The following is a 21,257-nucleotide window of genomic DNA, read 5'->3' on the forward strand; positions in this document are numbered from 1 at the left end:
AAGACCAATTCTGCATGCACTAGATGTACTGAAAGGCCCTTTTCTATGCTGTAGCACTCCATTACTCAATACGCTCTTCAGAAACAGGCAGTATTAGAAATACTTAGCACACAGTTAAACAACTAGACAGTCAGGGTAAGTAAAGGCAAACTATGTTTTTGGAATGGTCCAAATGTTCAGCCTATAAGATATTGTAGAAGAACTGTAACTATGGAAGCAATAACTGACAAGATGAAGAAAATACATGCAAGAGCTGCACAAGGGTACACCTTGTTCTTGGAAAAGCAGCTATTTAATTTATAGAACTAACATAGGGGTAAGGGATCAGAACTTCTGCTTGTATTATTACTATATAATCTATTATTGTTTAAAAAGGCATTTTCCATTATTTTCTCATAAGGAGGATTAAATAATAACAATACAAATTGGGATGATAAAGGCCATTGCTTTTTACAGCTAGTAAAGGAAGAAAATGACTAATTATTAAAAATGCTTAACTTGACTATATTTGTCCATAAAGGACTTTATAGTTGTAATTACAGAAATTAAGTTTAACGTAAGTTTGGGGGGGGGGGGAAATAACCTGCACAGTTTACAGTTCCAGCTACAATTTCTCCATTTTATCCAATCTGGAGGGGGGGGCGGAGAGAGGGGGATGAGGATGAGAGAGTGTGCGTGTAAGTGAAATGCAGGTATAGTGTGTGGTGGTGGTGGGGGGGAGAGAAGCAAGTAAAAAATGCATTTTAACCGTATAAGCAGGTTAGAAAATAAACGTTGTTAACTTCCTCAGCATGATGTTCTGTCGAAAGATGCTCCAGAAAACCAAGACCGAACTGTATGTAACGCCTCAGCATCTCAGATTTGCGAGACCACGAGTAAAATGCAGTTCAGTTCCCATCCTAGAATCTGGTAACAAGATCATTAAAACGCTTTTAAAATTTTATGTGGTTAACATGCCATTGAGTGAAGCACCAGAAAAGGCTACGAAGTATCAACAAATTAATGAAATTCAGCCTGTGGAGCTTGACATGAGTTGGAGGAGAATGGGCGGAGAAACCGGGGGAAGCGTAGTTGCGAAGGACGGTTCCGAGGCAATAGGAACAGTAGGCGTCGGGCCCGGGGAGTACGAGAGCGGGGAGCAGAGGTTCCGTGTAGGTCGCTGCGTGGCTGAGGGTCCCTTCTTGCTGCAGAGGGCCGGAGCCATGTCTTCTAAACCCAGCTGCCTGATGGTGTTGAGCGCTGCTGCCGGAGGTGGGTTGAAGGAGGGCGGAACTCCGCGGCCAGTGAGTGAAAGGCCCAGAGAGTGGAGAGGGAAGGCACCTGCAGCCGAGCTCAGGGCGTCGGCCGGTGGTCGGTGGTCGGAGGGCGGTCCTATCGGACTGTGAGGGTCGGCACGATAGTGAGAGGGCGACTGACGTGGAAACAAGCACCAAAAATTGTTATTCGGCACACGGTGCCTGTGTTGCTTTTTTGAAATCCATTCCCAGTTCCTGTATTGCAACCCAGCGAAGTAAAGGGTCACACTTAAACGAGTAACAGATTCTGATTCATTTGAAAATCCTTTCTCTCCAGTGCAACATGTCATATACTGGAGGAATTCAGCAGGTCAGGCAGCATTTTAAATGCAAGTAAGTAAACAGTTGATATTTCGGGCCGAGGTCCTGCATCACCGTCCCGATGTAGGGTCTCGGTCCGAAACGTCGACTGCTTACTCATTTCCATAGATGCTACCAGACCTGCTGAGTTCCTCTAACATTTTGTGTATGTTGTTCTAGATTTCCAGCATCTGCAAACTCTCTTGAGTTTATGATCTGTTGGAGGAACTGTGATGCTGTACCGCCTGTTGAGTCCCACCGGCAGCTGTTGCACTGGAAAGTCCAGATTTGCAGATGAATCTGCAGTCTTCTGTGTCTCCGCTGTATTTTCCAACGGCGTTCAGAGGATGGCAATTTTAAACACAAATCTCGGTAATTGCTAGCTTACTGCACCTTGGATACCTCAAACTTTTAATTATGGTCAATATATCCTCTCTCCACTTGTCTTATTGTAGCTTGGTTAAAGTGGCAAGCTGGGGCATGTGTTCTGGATGGTTTGTGTACGAAAAAGTCAAACAACTATGATGAACCTGGGGTCACATTTTCTTGAGCATCGACAGAGACCATTGGAGCTCCCATTTAAAAAAAAATCTGGCACATATACTGTACTCTATTTGCCAAAACGATCACTTGCAGATGAAAAGCATGCCCTGGAAAATGTGTTCTATCTGCAAGTTTTCAGCTTTGTTTTGCCCAAGTCTCTTGCTGTTCCCCCATTGGCCTAGTGTGTGCTATCTTTAGAGTTATTAAAGTTTGCATTGTACCCATTTATACCAATTAGTTTATTGTTGTCACATACTGAGGTGAAATGTAAAACTTGTCATGTATGCTGTTCATACTGATTAAATCATTACACAGTACATTGAAGTAGTGCAATGTAAAACAACAACTGAATACAGAATACAGTGCACAGCTATAGAGAAAATGCAGTGCCAGTAGGCTATTGGGTGCAAATCATAACGGTGTAGATTGTGAAGTCAAGAGTACATCTTATCATAGTAGGGTTTCATACAATAGTCTTATAACAGCGGGGTTGAAGCTGTCCTTGAGCATATTGGTATGTGCTTTCAGGTGTTTCTATCTTCTGCCCAATGGCAGAGGGGTGAAGAGAGAATTTTCAGGGTGGGTGGGGTCATTGATTATGTTGGTTGCTTTACTGACGCAGTGAGAAATGTTCACAGAATCCATGGAAGGGAGGCTGGTTTACACGATGTTCTGAGCTCAGCCGTTTCTTGAGGTCACAGGCCATACCAAGACCTGTTGGCCAGTTGCCATACCAAGTCGTGATGCATTCTGATAGATGCTTTCTATGGTGCATTGATAAAACGTGGTAAGGATCAACAGAGACATACCAAATTTTTTAAACCTCCTGAGACTTTGGTGAGCTTTCTTCGCTATGGTATCTACATGATTGGACCAGGAGAAGCCATGGTGATGTTTACTCCTAGGAACTTGAAGCTCTCAACCTCGGCACCATTGATGAAGGTAGGAGCATGTGTACCCCTCCCCCACCCTTCCTGATGTCAATGACCAGCTGTTTTGTATTGCTAACATTGAGGGAAATGTTGTTTTCATGATACCATGTCACTAGGATCTCTCTCCCCTTCCTGTTCTCCATCTCATCATTAGTTGAAATACAACCCACTACAGTGGTATCATCTCCAAACTTCCAGATGGAATTAGAGCAAAAAACAACATGCAATCAAGAACATACAGGGAGTAGAGAAGAGCGCTGAAGAATCAACTTTGTGGGGAACTGCTGTTTAGAATAGTCACAGTGGAGATGTTGCTGCCGATACTTACTGGCTGCGGTCTGTTGGTAAGGAAGTTGAGGATCCAGTTGTCAAGTGAGGCATTGATTCCCAGGTCTCAGGGTTTGGTGATGAGTTTGTTTGGAATTATGGTATTAAAGTTGGAGCGATAGTCTATTGTGGTTGTCTTTGCTGTCCATACGCTCCAGGGATGAGAGTCAGGTCAGGGAGATGGCATTCACTATAGACCTATTTTAGGCGGTAGGTGAAATAGGTGAATTGCAGTGGGTTGAGATTGTCTGGGTAGCTGGAGTTAATGCATGCTTGACTTCATAATGCTGGATGTCTGACCCACTGGGTCATAGTCATTGGGGCATATTACCTTGCTTTTCTGAGGTACTGGAATGATACTGTCTTCTTGAAGCAGGTGGGAACTTCAGGTTAAAGTAAGGGGATATTAACATACAAGGTCTAATGACACCAATGGGCCAGATGCTATCTGTGTACTTTCCAATCATCTGCTAAAGTCTTCCTTTATAAAGTTGTTTATCTTTAAGGTTTGCATTACTTCTTAGACCTTACGTTACTGAAAATTGATTGTATATTCTATTAAATTTAATGAGAAGTCACAGTTCATCAATTTACTCCTTTTTTTCTCAGTCTACTATAATAATCTATGGAATGTCTGAAAGTAAATAGCACTGTAAACACTTGTTGACTTTTATATGCTGGTTTTCTTTCTTTGAATAAAAAGCAGATTAATTTTTAAGGTATTCAATAGTTATGAAAAAACACAATCATGTTTAACAACTGTAGAAAGTAGTGGTACAGCAATGATTCCCTGAGGGACCATTAGGAGAAATACAAGTTGTCGGGGGGAGGGGGCAACCTAACTTGAGGCACAACACCTGACCAACTGTGTCAACTGGTTGCCGCCATCAACAGCCGACAGGCATCCCCAGTTTGTGTTTATTTTTTATTTTAATTGAGCCCTTTTAATGATGGATAAATACGTATGGCACGATCTCTATGAGTCTGAAGGCAGTGAAGCCTTGGATTTTAATTCTGCTAAGAAACAGAAGCTACAGAAAGTGCGTCAATACAGTGTTACATACCTGGAGTATGATTTTTTCCGTTCCTGCCAGATCAGCAATGCCCCATGTGTCTTATTTGTAATATTGTACTATCTAATGAAGCCATGAAACCATCAAGATTTATGGAGGTATTCCTGCAAAGACACACTGTAAAGACTGCTTATTGTATTATCCAGTTCCAGAAGATGAAAGAAGCAGTTGAAAAGCGTTGCACACACTTTTGCCAACAAAGCTAAAAATGACCTTGATAGTGGTCTCATTGCTTCTTATAAATGACCTTGATAGTGGTCTCATTTCCAAAATGATAGCAAAGTTGCAAAATCTCATACAATTGGTGAAAGATAAATAATGCCTGCTATATCAGAAGTGTTCACCACTGTTCTCAAAATGGATACCAGTATTTTAAAATCAGTTTCTCTGAATAATAACGCTGTAGCTCGTCATATTGATGAAATGAGCAAAGACATTGGATATCAACTATGCACAGAGCTACAAAAACAGAATTTGGGATACAACTGGATGAGTCAACTATGCAGAACAATGAGGCATTGCTAATGGCATATACACACACTGTTTATCAGAAATGATGAAGTTTATTGATTCCCTTTTGTAAACAGTTTAAAAACAAATATAAGTGGAGAATCAATCTACAACGAGCTCAAAATGTATATTGAGGTTGAAAGTGTTCTGATTAGGAACATGATTTCTTGTGCAACAGATGGAGCATCATATATGACAGATCACCATGTTGGTTTAGTGGCATTTATGAAAAAAGAAATTCCAAGTCTGTTTGTAATCCATTATGTAATTCATCGTCAGCATCTTGCAGCCAAAAACCTCAGTGTGTCTTTTATCAAGCATGACTCTTGTAATATCTGCAATCAACAAAATTAAAGCTCATCCATTAAATAGCAGAATATTTCACCAGTTAAGCCAAGATAACAGTGAAGAATTTGAACGCTTGCTTCTTCACACTGAAGTGTATTGGCTGTCGAAAACTGTTGCTGAAAATGTTTCTTTGATCTTTTTGACAGTGTGGTTGAATTTTTGCTCAAAGTTGACAAGAGCTTGGGAAACAAGATTGAACTTCTATGTGGAGATGTGGCATACCTAGCCAATCTGTATGACAAAATGAACGTCCTAAATATGAAGCTGCAGGGTGAGAATTTCAACTTAATCTAGGCAAAAAGTGCAGTGTCCACTTTTATTGGAAAATTGGAAATAAATAAGCATAACAATGAGAAAAGATTGTTCTCAGTTTCCCTGCGCAGACAGTGATTTGCAAGAGTACTGCTTACATCTGCAGTCACTGAAGAAGGATTTTCAAAATCAATTCAAGGATTTAAATGATCTGGAAATTCCAGACTATGTAATTAACCCATTTCTTTGCAAGGTGGAAGAACAGGAAGAGAGCTTGCACAAAGAAAATATTAAAATTCAGAATGTTGAAGAAGCAAAAATGCTTTTCAAGAATGTCGGCTTTTGTGGTATGTGACTACACTGTTATACAAAGTGTCTGAAAAGAGGATGCTGTCTAAGTTGCATGCCATCTTGGTCAATGTCTCCCATCCACTACATAATGTACTGGGTGGGCACAGGAGTACATTCAGCCAGAGACTCATTCCTCCGAGATGCAGCACTGAGCGTCATAGGAAGTCATTCCTGCCTGTGGCCATCAAACTTCACAACTCTTCCCTTGGAGGGTCAGACACCCTGTGCCGATAGGCTGGTCCTGGATTTATTTCAAAATCTACTGGCATAATTTACATATTACTATATAACTATTTATGGTTCTATTACTATTTATTATTTATGGTGCAACTGTAACGAAAACCAATTTCCCCCTGGGATCAATAAAGTATGACTATGACTAAAGGTTCCTCATCTTTGGAGAGGAGTTAAACTGCTCTTTCATTGCATTCCTATCCTTGTACCTTATTGAAAGAGGCTTCAGTGCAGTGAACCACATACTCACAAAAAACAGAAACTGCTTGGACTTTGTTGCACGTGGGGACTTTATGCTTTTATGGTCACAACTTGAATCAGATATTTCATCTCTTGCAAAAAACCAGCAAAGTCAAGAATCACAGTGATATCGAAACTACTGTACAGTGCACAGGTACCAAGTAAGCTAAGTTTAAAGAAAAATAAAAATTTAAAGTGGGATCATTTTTCTCATGTTAGCATATGGTAGTTTTTACAATATGGGGGGTGCCAGAAAGTCCATTGTGCCTAAGAGGGGTGTTGGCAAGTATTAAGGTACTTTAAGAAGGTGATGGGCTGAAAAAGGTTGGGAAATACTGCAGTACAGGATTCTATTAAGCTGTTACTTTTTCTTTCCTTCCTTCCAATTACCCTCTTGTTACAGGAGTATCTGCACAGTCCTTCCATCAGTCTTTTATGCTTTGCAGCACAGCTTTTAACCTCCAGATTGCCACTCCAGGGGTAAGAACCTTGGAGTTATCTATTTTATTGGGATGTTTACTTTTGTGATTGTAACTGTAATGTTGTATTTTTGCATGGGTGAGCTGTCATTGAATCGGTGAAGGCCAAAGTGCAGTCATTATTATCAAGCTATTTCTTGTGGCACAAAGTATATTTGCACCAACTTTCTGTCCGTAAAATCTTTCTTTCCGTGATCACATTTTATCACAAAGCTTTCCATTAATAGTGCAGATATGAATAGCTTCCAGAATGATTTCCACTGTCATCTTGCTTTGCTGCAAATTTAGCCTTCTGTCTGATGGCATAGCAGTAACTTTGTTTTCATATTTAGCTCCTTTGGCAGGGACAAAGGTTATTCAAATACAGATCACTTAAACTTGGCATGTGAAAATAAATCCCATGGATACTATCAGATTATACCATAAAGTAATCAGAGAAACTCTAAACTTCTACGTGCTTTGCTGTCTTCTTGCAGTTAGGTGTACTAATTAAACTACAATATTGACGTATTAAGTAGAACTAATGGCTTTTAAATATTTTGCTCAGATTACGTAAATATATTTAATCACACTTAATTTCACCAAGGATAATCTTGTGGAAATTTCAACTAGTTTTATTAAAATTTTGTAGGATGCAATTTTCTAGTTCACAGACTTGACTTCAGCACTTAAAGCAATGAAGCTATGTTTTAAGCACCAGCTTTTATGTATTTAATGATATAGTCTACAACTGTTGTCAATGAATATTAATACTTTGGCACTTCCCTACTGTGTGTAGCAGCATAATTCTGCCCCAAGTCAGGTGACATCCACTTTGTGGAGGCCATTATCTGAAATCCTTTATCCATATGTATTTGTAATAGGGGAAGCCAATAGAATTTGTGGAGCTGGATGAGAATAATATTCGTTGGATAAATGATTTTCGCATGAAGCCATATGCCAACCCTGCTAAACTAGAGTCAATTGATGGTAAGGTTCTCATCCACAATGATGTGTGTAATATTTGATAAATTCAACGTATAGTAGAAAATATATATTCTGTGGGTGTGTGTCATTATATCTGCCTGTATTTCAATGTTAAGGTTAAACATGATGGCTGTTAGTAGTCAGAAATTTGTATATAGAATACAAATATGTTATATATTGAAGTACAAAATTTGAGGGAGCATGTTTGTATAAGAAATGTAATTAACTGTTTTTAATTACAGTAAAGTGATTGAACACATTGCATAAACCCAGATCATATTCCCAAGGTTTCAGTCATTAAGGATATATTATGTTTTCTGAGCATTGCAATTTATAAATTCCAGAAGCAATTTAATTGGCTGTAATTGAGCAGGATGAAACTAGCAACAGACTTGAGTGGAAAAGTGAGTACAGGAAAAAGGAAAAGGTAGGAATCTGCAACGTATGAATGAGCAAAACAAACATGAAGATGATAATAGGTATAACGAGAGAGACTGCGAATGCCCTTGTGGCTTCAGGAATTTCCTTCCCCAACAGTGAATCACATTCACTAATTTTAATGAACAGTACAATAGGGTTTAAACTATTTTAGTCCTGAAGCATCTCGAAACTTAATATTTTGGTTTATGATTTTTTATAATTTGCTCTTAATTGACATATTTTGTGTCTCAAGGTGCTAGGTACAATGCTATCTTGATTCCTAATTGTCCCGGTGCTATGGTAGATCTTGCAACCAGTGGATATCTGGCCAAGATTCTTCAGAATTTCTGCACTGAAAAAAGTGAGTAACACATTCACAATCATAATAATAACTTATATAGAGGTGTGAGGAAATACGTGCTTTCTGGAAAAAAACCTTTGCAATAAATTTAGTCATAGGAAAGTACGGTACAGAATCAGGTCCTTCAGCCTATCTAGTCCGTGCCAAACCAATTAAACTATCTACTCCCACTGACTTGCACCAGGACCATAGTCCTCCATACCTTACCATCCATGTACCTATCCAAACTCCTCTTAAGCTTGAGTTTGCATGCACCTCTTGTGCTGGCAGCTAGTTCCACACTCTCACGACCCTCTGAATGAAGAAGTTCCCCTTCACGTTCCTTTAAACTTTTCACCTTTCATTCTTAACCCATGACCTCCGCTTACAGTCCCACACACCCTCAGTGGAAAAAGCCTGCTTGCATTTACCTTATCGATACCCCTCATAATTTTGTATCTCTATATCAAAACTCCTCTCAATCTTCTCCGCTCCAAGGAATAAAGTCCTAACCTATTCAATCTTTCAATCTATTCAATCAGGTCCTCCAGACCCAGCAACATCCTTGTAATTTTTTTCTATATTCTTTCAACCTTATTTATATATTTCCCGTAGCTAGGTGACCAAAACTGCACATCAATACTCCAAATTAGGCCTCACCAATGTCTTATACAACGTCAACATAATATCCCATCTCCTGTTCTCAGTACATTGATTTATTCTGGCCAATATGCCAAAAGTTTTCTTTATGACCCTGTCTACCTGTGACGTGACTTTCAGCAAATTATGGACCAATATTCCCAGATCCCTTTGTCCTACCACATTCCTCAGCACCCTACAGTTCACTGTGTAAGACCTACCCTGGTTGATCCTACCAAAGTGCAATACCTCACGCATGTCTGCTTTGAATTCCATCTTCCATTTTTCAACCCATTTTTTTCAGCTCGTCCTGATCCCCCTGCAAGCCATGACAGCCTTCCTCATTGACCCCAACACCCCCGATCTTGGTGTCATCTGTAAATTTGCTGATCCAGCTGAGGGGATTCTCTTTCTGTTATGAGATGTGAACATTTATTGTTGAGACTACTGGCCTTTGAAAAGGTGGTGCTGCGCTGTCTTTGATTAACAGCAGCCCTGCTGCCGATTATAATCTAGAGTGCTGTGGGACACTGAGTTCCAAGGTTTCAACCTAAAATGATAAATTTCCTGTTCGGAATGGTGTTTGACTTTGGAAGTTTCAGGTGATGATGGTCTTGTGTGCCAAGGCTCTTGTTTTTCTTGGTGGTTTGGGAGGTCCTATTTAGTGAGTAATTGCTTTGTAGTTCTTGGGCGGTACAGAGTGGGGGAGCAATTCAGTATTTAGATAGGAGAGAGGGTCAAGTGTCCTTCTTTGACCTGGATCACATTGAGCTCCTTGAGTACTGTTGGAGTTGAACTCATTCAGGCATGTGAAAGGTATTCCATTACAAACCTGACTTGTGCCTTGTTGATAATGAAAAGGCTTGGAAATGACAGGAGTTAAGGCACTTAACATAGGACACTTGCTTTTGGAGACACAGAATCTGATCCAGTCTGCTCAATGGTAATGCCATTGAATGGCAAAAATAGGTATTTAGGCCATGGTAATTGTTTGACATTTGCATATTCAAAGTTGACTGAGGAAGCCAACTCATAGATTCTGCTCCAGATTGCTATCCAGTGACCTCTCTGGAAGAAGTACATGTGATTGGCAAGAAAGAATTTGATTAGATGGCAGTAATATAATCAGTTTTGCCAACATTTGGAAAAATGTACAGGCTGCTCCAGAGCTGTTTTTCCGTGTGGCAGCATAGGCTAGGAAACCTGGGTGGGGTCAGAATGGTGAGGGATCATGGCTCCATATGAAAACAGTGTGTTGAATCACTGGAGGAAAAGAAGACAAAGCGGCAGATAGGAAATTGGGAAAGACAGTAAACATGAAGGAAGTTTTAGAAGTCCCATTTGCAAGCTGAAGTGATTATGGAATTATGCAAATCACGAGAGTGAACATTTCTCCTGCACTGCCCGCAGCACTCAGGAATCGGAAGCAGATACTGTTTGCTGGCACATTGTGCTGGAAAGGCTACTCAAAGAAAGTGAAACACATCTGCTGAGATCTGAAAGCCATATTTTACAACTAGAGTGATGATTTAGAGGCAAGGGAAGCAGGGATGCTAGGCAAGGATGAGTAAATTTAATATGCCAAGATGGACTCTAGCTGCATATTTTCTTTTCATCATCTTTTTAGTGGCAAATAGGCACTGGAAGTAAATAGCTTTCTAGGTGTCACCCACATCCCTTGAAAGAATTACAACCACAAATTTTAAAATTTCATCCTGAATTAATATAAAAAAAACCTGCAATGCTGTTGGTCATACACGAATAGTATGGAGTTGTACTTGCTTTCATGGCCTTTCAAAAACTGCTTGGTAAAGTGCAACATAAGCTAGTTCTGTTTTCCTTAGAGCAGAGATGGTTTAAAATACCAGACGTGGGTCTTTAGAATTCTGAAAGATGAGATTGAAGCTTAGATAGACTCCAAAAACTAAAGGGCCAATAAACTGAATATTTTTCTTATAAACAGGTGAAGGAGACCTGGTTAGCATTTGGATTTGTTTTGTTACTAATCATTTTTTAAAATTGGAAAGTCTTAATATTGCTCAGTCAGTAAATACTCTCTGAAAACTGAGAGAAGTAGATGGGAGTGAAGGAATTAACTTTTTAAGATTTTGTGTTAATTTTGTTTAAAACTGCACTGCCTTTGGTCTTTTCACCTGTTTGAATTTGAGTTTTGATTTGCAGCTCTTCTGTCTGCTTTATCATCTCATAACCGTCTTTCAGTGGTCAAGATGATGCCAGCTAAGGCTCAGACCTAGTTGTTTTTTAGGTTCGTAGGCTTGGTTTTGAGTTTGACAGGGGAAGTAGGGGTCAGGTTACAGTTCAGGGACAGGCACGTGAGGAGTCAGATGCCAGGCCTGAGTCTAGGCCTGTGTTCCACATTCAAAGGCCAGTGATGTGGAGAAGAGACATAGAGACATCCATGCACGGATTTTGGTCCTGCAAGTGCTGTGGAAGAAGACTAGTGAGGATGAGGTATGGTGTCCCTCTACATCTGTTCCCCCCCCCCCCCCCGGTCAGCAATTTGCCCCCATTGGATTAGTTGGATCAGAGGTCCATGTGGCCTGGAAGCATGAGGGCAAGATATGTGAGTTCACAAGTCCAGATTTTGTGGTCCCATCATCAGCGAGACCGAAGTTTGAGGCCTAGAATTTGGGGTCCTATCATTGCTGAGTCCTGGGGACAATACCAAAAGTCAGTCAGAAGTCCAGAAGTCAAGATACGATGGTTGAAGGCCTAGGTCTGCAAGTCTGTGAGCCCACTGGGGAAGTTGAAGGCCTGAGGATTGTGAGTGTGCGAGTCTACTGGAGGCTGGAGCTGCCTGGGGTTAGAGAACTGTGTATGGAAGTGTGCGGGTGATAGATGGGTCAGAGGAAAGGAGCTTGCTTTGCTGTTGTTGTTATTCTGCTGGACATTGTGGATATGCTATGTTGGCATCAGAACGTGTGGCAACATTTGCGAGCTACCCCCAGTATATCCTTAGGCTGTGTTGGTTGTTAATAGAAGCAATGCACATGTGATAAATGAATGAATCTAAATCTGATCTGCTGCTGTCCTCTGGATTTCTCATCTGTATCCCCCGACAAAATACCAACACTTCGTTTCCCCAGCTTTGGATTATAGATAATCAGCCATTTATTTTGCTTTTATTTGTCTAATTGCAGAGCCAATTTGTGTGGTGGGACATGGAGTTGCTGCTTTGTGCTGTGCTACCAACCAGGAAAAGTCATGGATATTTCATGGCTATAGCATGACTGGAGTAAGCATCCAGTTTAACTTCTTTTACATAAGAAGACTTGTATTTTGATATATCCATATTTATCATTGTGACATTCATCAATCGCTTCAAAAAGCTCTTGGGAAATGTCAGTTGGTAATTGTTCTGAAGGTAAACAAACCAGGGAGAGAAATAGGGCATTTGTTGCTTCAAGACATTCAAAAGATCATGGCTGATCTTTTACTTCAGTGTTGTTTTTCTGTATCGACACATGTTCTTCAACTCATTACAAACTGAATGGTGATTTTATTTTCTTCCTCATATGTAAAGTAACAAGTTTTAGACATCCTATATACTTTCCAGTTTCTTGCCATGTGTGGTACTACTACATTGACCATTTTTCCACATGTAGCCTCTTATACTTGTAATATATGAGCTATTTCATCATGGAGTCTATTATCATAAATTATCATTGCTTTCATGCACAGTGTACACCCATTGTTTCTTGAAATCCTAGTTAGCTCCTCTTTTACCCATCTCAGTTTCAACTTGGTCAATAAGCTATTTTAATTGGAACAGAAGGACAGACAAGGCAAAAGCATGTGACTTGCAGAGTTTTTTTTGCAATTTTTCAGCCACTAAAATTTGCATTGATTTTAAACTAATTTCTTGTGATAACTTCAATGGAAGTAAAAAAAAATGCCATTTTTAATCAGCTGAATATGCTGGTTTCATTCTTGGGGAGCACTGAGAACTTTACAGCCAAGAACATCCTTGAAAATCTTGTATTTTGTACATATTTAAATAAATAAACAAGTTACACTTAATTAGATCATTGAGCAATCCAGTTTACTAATCTAACCACATCATTAACACCTTCCAGTCCAAAGATGATGATCTGATCAGGTCTGAGCTTTTGTATTTTCAAAATTCAGGATTGTTTTTATATCATTTCCAGTACGCAAGTGTAAAGGATATTTTATAGTTGGTCAATTTTTTTTGTAGCCTTCTGTCTATGAGCTAGTGAGGAGAAAAGATTTTGCAAGCCTTCCAGTCATCGTAGAGGATTTTGTGAAAGACTCCAGAGCCACATTCAGTGGTAAGTCTGTTTTCGTCCTCTTGTTAGTGCATGGTTGTATCTAAAGCCTTCCTTTACATTTAAAAGGAGATGGATTTAACAACTTTCTTGTTAAAATATTGGCTGATTTCTCTGTAGCTGAATGCCACATTGTTGAGTCGAATAGTGCAACTCAAGTCTGGATTATGGAAAAAAATTTCAAACTGGTGTTTAAAACTTCCAGCACTGCAGAGGGAAAGGAAAATAGTAATTGGTCTTGAGTGAATGAATGGATGATGAACAGTGTTCCTTTGGAAATGTACTGCTCTGTGGTTGCTCTTGTACCTTTGTACCATAGAACAAAGTTCTGTCCTGCAGGAGGGCACAGGTGAAAAATAAGAAATGAAACAACAATAATCTGTTATTGGTATAATGTTTATTTCAAAATATCTTAAAAGGATCAGTATGACATTTATGATATAGAAATTATAGAACCATGATCTTTAGGTAAGGTTAGAAATAACATTGTCTTTTTAGAGGAGCCAATAGAAGTGTGTCTACATGCAGTTTGGATGTTCTATTAAAGTGTCATTATCCTCTTCACATTTGTCTTTTTAGCTAGTGAACCTGATGCAGTTCATGTGGTGATTGACAGGCACTTAATAACTGGGCAGAATGATCAATCTACTCTCATTGCTGTCCAGAACCTCATCCTATTCTGTAATGTCAGGTGAGAAATTATTCAAGATAATGGTTTATCCTCATGCAATGACTCTAGTCTTAAAAATAAATACCAGGATTCAGACCATGTTCTTCAGTGCTCATAAATTCATCTACTACCTTCATGCAGTACTAGCTGCAGATCTTTTCATGTCAAGTAATGTGAAGGAATTCCAAACTTCACACAATTTAGACAAGTTTTCAAACCTTTGGTCAATTTCTAAATGTTTTCCAAAATTTGCTCTGAGTCTCCGTAACGTTGAGCTTAATTGGTACAGTCGCGTAGTGGTTGTCACAAAGCCTTACAGTACCAGCCATCCAGATTCCATTCCCACGGCTGACTGCAAGGAGTTTGTAAGTTCTCCCTGTGACTGCATGGGTTTCCTCTGGGTGCTCCAGTTTCCTCCCACAATCCAAAGGTTATTTGGTCATTGCAAACTGTCCTGTGATTGGGTTAGGTTAAAATCAGGGGATTGCTGGATGATGCGGCCAGAAGGGCCTGTTCCTCACTGTATCTCAGTAAATTAATTCATTCTTTAAGAGGGAGGATTTGTCAACTTCAATTTAGAAGTCTGGGTGAACTTTTCTCTTTATACAAAAAATGCGTTTACCTCAAAGAATATTCATAGATACTGGTGGAGTGGAATCCTGCCAGAGTCTATGCTGACTTAGTTATTACACACTTGATCTGAAATTATTCAATTTGTTTTATATTGAAGTAGGGTCTGGTAGTTGCTTGTGTTCGATTATCTGTTTTGAAAATTATATCATTTTTGATTCATTCTAATTCCATGGACATCACTCCAGTGTAGATGGCTTTCTCACAGTGAGATCTCCAACCTCCTTCCTGAATACTTATAGAAAAATTGTCGGTTAATCCAGAGAGCTCATTTGTTTGTGATTTTTATTAAAATTCTCAGTGCCATTCTGTAGTCCTGAGGCTGGAGTAGATTGAAGAGGAAGGAGTGGAATATAACTATATAACAATTACAGCACAGAATCAGGCCATCTTGGCCCTTTTAGTCCGTGCCGAACTCTTTCTCTCACCTAGTCCCACCGACCTGCACTCAGCCCATAACCCTCCATTCCTTTCCTGTCCATATAGCTGTCCAATTTAACTTTAAACGACAACATCGAACCTGCCTCAACCACTTCTGCCGGAAGCTCGTTCCACACAGCTACCACTCTCTGAGTAAGGAAGTTCCCCCTCATGTTACCCCTAAACTTTTGCCCTTTAGCTCTCAACTCATGTCCTCTTGTTTGAATCTCCCCCACTCTCAATGGAAAAAGCCTTTCCACGTCAACTCTATCTATCCCCCTCATAATTTTAAACGCCTCTATCAAGTCCTTCCTCAACCTTCTACGTTCCAAAGAATAAATACCCAACTTGTTCAACCTTTCTCTGTAATTTAGATGATGAAACCCAGATAACGTTCCAGTAAATCTTCCCTGTACTTTCTCTATTTTGTTGACATCTTTCCTATAATTCGGTGACCAGAACTGTACACAATACTCCAAATTTGGCCTTACCAATGCCTTGTACAATTTTAACATTGTAAAACTTCTATACTCAATGCTCTGATTTATAAAGGCCAGCATACCAAAAGCTTTCTTCACCACCCTATCCACATGAGATTCCAGCTTCAGGGAACTATGCACCATTATTCCTAGATCCCTCTGTTCTACAGCATTCTTCAATGCCCTACCATTTACCATGTATGTCCTATTTTGATTAGTCCTGCCAAAATGTAGCACCTCACATTTATCAGCATTAAACTCCATCTGCCATCTTTCAGCCCACTCTTCTAACTGGCCTAAATCTCTCTGTAAGCTTTGAAAACCTACTTCATTATCCACAACTCCACCTATCTTAGTATCATCTGCATACTTACTCATCCAATTTACCACCCCTTCATCCAGATCATTAATGTATATGACAAGTAACACTGGACCCAGTACAGAACCCTGAGGCACACCACAAGTCACCGGCCTCCAATCTGACAAACAGTTATCCACCACCACTTTCTGGCATCTCTCATCCAGCCACTGCTAAATCCATCTTACTACTTCAATATTAATACCTAACGATTGAACCTTCCTAGCCAACCTTCCGTGTGGGACCTTGTCAATATAGACAACATCCACCACTTTCCCTCATCAACTTTTCTAGTAACCTCTTCAAAAAATTCAATAAAATTTGTCAAACATGACCTTCCACGCACAAGTCCATGTTGACTGTTCCTAATCAGACCCTGTCTGTCCAGGTACTTATATATACCATCTCTAAGAATACTTTCCATCAAGTTACCCACCACTGACGTCAAACTCACAGGCCGCTAATTGCTAGGTTTACTCTTATAACCCTTTTTAAACAATGGAACACATGAGGAATACGCCAATCTTCCGGCACCATTCCAGTTTCTAAAGACATTTGAAATATTTCTGTCAGAGCCCCTGCTATTTCCACACTAACTTTCCTCAAGGTCCTAGGGAATATCCTGTCAGGACCCAGAGAATTATCTACTTTTATATTCCTTAAAAGCTCCAGTACTTCCTTTTCTTTAATCATCATAGCTTCCCTACCTGTTTCCCTTATCTTACACAATTGAATATCCTTCTCCTTAGTGAATACTGAAGAAAAGAAATTGTTCAGAATCTCCCCCATCTCTTTTGGCTCCACACATAGCTGTCCACTGTGATTCTCTAAGGGACCAATTTTATCCCTCACTATCCTTTTGCTATTAATATAACGGTAGAAACCCTTGGGATTTATTTTCACCTTACTTGCCAAAGTGACCTCATATCTTCTTTTAGCTTTTCTAATTTCTTTCTTAAGATTCTTTTTACATTCTTTATATTCCTCGAGCACCTCATTTACACCATGCTGCCTTTATTTATTGTCGATAGCTCTCTTTTTTCGAACCAAGTTTTCAATATCCCTTGAAAACCATGGCTCTCTCAAATTTTTAACCTTTCCTTTCAACCTAACAGGAACATAAAGATTCTGTATTCTCAAATTCTCACCTTTAAATGACCTCCATTTCTCAATTACATTCTTCCCATAAAACAAATTGTCCCAATCCACTCCTTCTAAATCCTTTCGCATCTCCTCAAAGTTAGCCTTTCTCCAATCAAAAATCTCAACCCTGGGTCCAGACCTATCCTCCTCCATAATTATATTTAATCTAATAGCATTGTGATCACTGGACCCGAAGTGCTCCCGAACACAAACCTCTGTCACCTGACCTATCTCATTCCCTAACAGGAGATCCAACACTGCCCCTTCTCTAGTTGGTACCTCTATGTGTTGCTGCAAAAAACTATCCTGCACGCATTTTACAAAATGGTTTGCATTTGCTGATGCATATGGGTACGTGGATGGTTACAGGTCTGTATGAGTGAAAATGATGTGGTTTTTATAAAGACATTGCTTTAGGGGGATCGCAAGTGTGATGATCCAGCACCTCAAAACTGAGCATTTCTGCAGAATCAAATTTAATATTACTGACATATGTCATGATATTTGTTATTTTGCGGCAGCAGCAGCACAGTGCAAAGACATAAAAATCTAAAACTACAAAAAATAAATAGTGCAACGAAAGGACTAATATGGTGGTGTTCACAGACCATTCAGAAATCTGATGATAGGAGAGGAAGCTTTACCTAAATCATAGTCTTCAGACTTCTGTACCTCCTGCCTGACAGTAGTAAAGAGAAGTGGGCATGTCTTAGATTGTGAGGGTTCTTATTAATGGAGAAATAAATGAAGGATTTTGTTTAGTCACATGTACATCAAAACATTCAGTAAAATACGTTATTTGCATCAACAGCCAACACAGTCCAAAGATATGCTGGGGCAGCCCACAAGTGTCACCATGCTTCTGGTGCCAACATATGCCAACATAGCATGCCATAACTTAAGTGGCTCAAGTAACCCTAACTGGTACACCTTCGGAATGTGGGGGAGGGGGGAATCGCAGCACCTGGAGGAAACCATAGGTGTCACAGTGAAGACTTCTTGCAGACAACGGCAGGAACTGCACCCTGATAGCTGGTCACTGGCGTTGTAAATTGTTGCACTGACTGCTTTGCGACTATGTTGCCTTCCTAAGGCACTGCTTCTTGAATATATCTTCCATATTGGGGTAATCTGTGCTGGCTGAGTCTATAACCCTCTGCACCCTTTTGCAATCCCAAACATTGGAGGCGCCACATCAGGCTCGGATGCAACTGAATGTTCTCCATCATACAGATCCTGTATAGGAGTGTGCAAGTCTTTGGTGACATACCAAATCTCCTCAAACCCCTAACAAAATATACCTCCTTTGTGTTTGCATCAATATGTTGGGCCCAGGATAGATGAGTGATGTTTTTAACAGAAGCAGAGTTGCATGCCACCATAATCTGAAACTTCATGACTCAATATCATAATTCAAATGACTAACCAACTCTATTATTCAGTGGAGTTGATATGAACACCCTCAGGAATTACTTAGAATAAACTCAGTCAAAGTGCAACCCTAAGAATGGTGGAGTAAAGGAAGTTGAGCTATTCCACGTTGTATGGAACAGATCAAGGTTTTAATGCTAAGAATAAGTAGTAACTATTCTTCCCTCCCAAAAAATGCAACCAAAAAGGGAACATAGATGAACTTTAATATTGTAATATTGAAACTTTTAGTTCTGTAAAATATCTTGAAATTGTTATCAAATAGTTTAAAGTTGTAATCTTGATCCACTGAATGATTTAATACTTATTTTTGTTTCAGGAAATGATTGCACTTTAATTCATGATTTTATTCAGAACAGTGGTTTGGCTGGTAAACAGGAAATGCACAATCTCAACTTCCGGCTCCAATGGTAGAAGAAAGAATCTATGGATGCATATCAGGCAAAAGGCAATTCCTGAAGGTGCTACAGTCCTGGTGAAGAAATCTGCCAAATATTTAATTTTCAACTCCATGTTAGTTTGCACAAAAGACTGTGAATTTCTAAATAGTCGTAAAAAAAGAACAAAAAATATGTGACCTAGTAATGTTGAACTTGTTTGTAGTGAGTGACCAAATAAATCTTCTGAATGAACTTGTTTGTACATTGACCATTCCCGCAGACTAACTGCAGCCACGTGAACATTTCCAAAAGGAATGGAAAATCTGAAGATCTTTAATATGAACCTCCATAAGAAAATGATAACATAAGCATGGAAAACAAAATTGATGAAATACACAGCAGAAGCAGCATTTGTGAAAGAGTTAACAGTTCAGTAGGATATGATGTTTATGCTCTTATTTCAGATTTGTAGCATTTGCTGTCTTGATTTCGGAAGCACTTTTTAAAAAATTGTTAAAGCATTAATTTTTTAAAGAATTGTATTGTAGCAGTGGAAATGTTAAGAGGGACACATTCGAAGCACGATAGGTATTGGTGTGATTGTAATTGTGTTGGGAGATATATATATATCTCTTAATTTATATTATAGCATCTGCGGTCAGTGTTTCCAGTGTAGTTCTCTGACCAGCTTGAAATTGTAAAGCTGTGCTATTCACTGTATCGCTGCACAGGAATCTTGATCCCATTGATAATTTATAAGCTATCCTAATAGTAAGAGTGAACTTATTTGAGAATACTATAAACTAACAAGAAATAATTTTTAGCTTAAGATATTAATGGTAAGTAGATTTTGCCACATTGAACATGTTTGTTTGAGGTAATTCTAAATGCACTATTTATTGTAAAAAAAAATCGAATCTCTTTAATTTGAACATTCCCCATCATTTAAAAGAGAATAAGTTCGTGATGGACTAAAAATGTTCTTTCTCAAAAGACAATACTAAGTCTAAATAGTAGCACTATTTTTACGTAGCACAAATAGTTTTCACTTGGTACAAGATGTCCTTGCTGGTTCAATAGAGTGAGACCTGACACTTCAGCTCCAATTCTTTGGGCGTAACTGTACCTTGTGTTCAACAAGGCATAGGCATTCTCATCCAGAAAGCATTTTGACCTAGAATTGCCAAAAGTAATTTTTTTTTTAACATGTTGTGTTGCTTCTGTTCTGACTGGGAAACGCCTTACATCCTGGAACAGTTCCACTGATTGTATTGACCAAGTATTATTTCCAAGAGTTGGATAATTTCGGCAATGAATTGGACTACCTTGAAAGCTTCCGTTTTGGCAATGCCACTACAGCAATGAAAGAATCTGGCCTGGTAAGATCTATATTTTAGTATACTACTGGGGACAAAACATCAAACTGTTAACATTCCTTTGACTTTAAACCATTTTAAAACCCTCTTTGCTTTCAGTCCCACCAAAAAAGGGCATTGTGCCGTAGTAGTTGAGAAATGTATGCATCAGTGCAGTGGCACTGATCTGGAGCTTACGAAAATTATAAAACCCTGAGATTAAGAACATTTTGAAGGATGTGAATCTAAGGAAAAGTTCTTATTTACATGTTTATTTCTGGTATTTCTAGATGTTGAGTAAAGCTTTGATATAGCCACAGTTAACAAACTGAAGAGAATGCATGGCAGTGAAAGTTGGAGGCTGGTCTGGGGATGTAGCAGGACTTTACCTGGCTCATTGTGCCTTTACGTTCTAACAACTTCAGCACAATAGCTTAAAGTATTCCCTCTTAAATGATAAATTGTTCACGCTCATTGGAGTTTGCAGGCCTAATAGGTGCATGGTAGAGGATGGGACCTGGCTCAAATACCAATAGAACTACTGTTTCAGTAATTTCCAAATATCCGATTCAAAAGTTAGGTTGTTCAGTCCCAAGCTATGCTGTAGATTTGTGATCAATTGCATACCTAAATATAAATGGGACAGGATTGTGGTTTGTGCTGTTTTTACCAGATTAGCTGTTGCAGTTAAAATGGGGGGGGGGGGGAGTGTTTTAATGTCATATGTATTTTTCATGGAAAATAAAATTTTGCTTCAAAATTCATACGTGACAGCTAATCTGTCTGGAAATTGTACTCCCGCTTTCCATTGTGTTGGAAATACCCCAGCTTT

At 39.3% G+C, this 21,257-nt stretch overlaps 1 protein-coding gene across 3 annotated transcripts; it reads left to right on the plus strand.

Moving 5' to 3' along the window:
• The first annotated feature begins 1,057 nt into the window (after positions 1-1,057).
• gatd1 (glutamine amidotransferase class 1 domain containing 1) lies at positions 1,058-21,126 on the plus strand. 3 transcript variants are annotated; one of them, XM_063062017.1, is made up of 9 exons: positions 1,112-1,251; positions 1,776-1,967; positions 6,809-6,885; positions 7,748-7,853; positions 8,524-8,631; positions 12,411-12,505; positions 13,469-13,562; positions 14,139-14,250; positions 19,010-21,126. In XM_063062017.1, the coding sequence occupies exons 2-9, from the start codon at positions 1,829-1,831 to the stop codon at positions 19,014-19,016; spliced, it is 738 nt and encodes a 245-aa protein (XP_062918087.1). In that variant the 5' UTR covers positions 1,112-1,251; positions 1,776-1,828; the 3' UTR covers positions 19,017-21,126. The 3 variants fall into 3 exon arrangements, with proteins under 3 accessions (XP_062918086.1, XP_062918087.1, XP_062918088.1); XM_063062016.1 differs by lacking the exon at positions 1,776-1,967 and having other exon boundaries at positions 1,058-1,251; positions 19,010-21,118; XM_063062018.1 differs by lacking the exons at positions 1,112-1,251; positions 1,776-1,967 and adding an exon at positions 2,757-3,080 and having other exon boundaries at positions 19,010-21,118.
• The last annotated feature ends 131 nt before the right edge of the window (positions 21,127-21,257 follow it).

Source organism: Mobula hypostoma, chromosome 11 (genome assembly GCF_963921235.1).
Source record: "Mobula hypostoma chromosome 11, sMobHyp1.1, whole genome shotgun sequence".
Lineage (NCBI taxonomy): Eukaryota > Metazoa > Chordata > Chondrichthyes > Myliobatiformes > Myliobatidae > Mobula > Mobula hypostoma.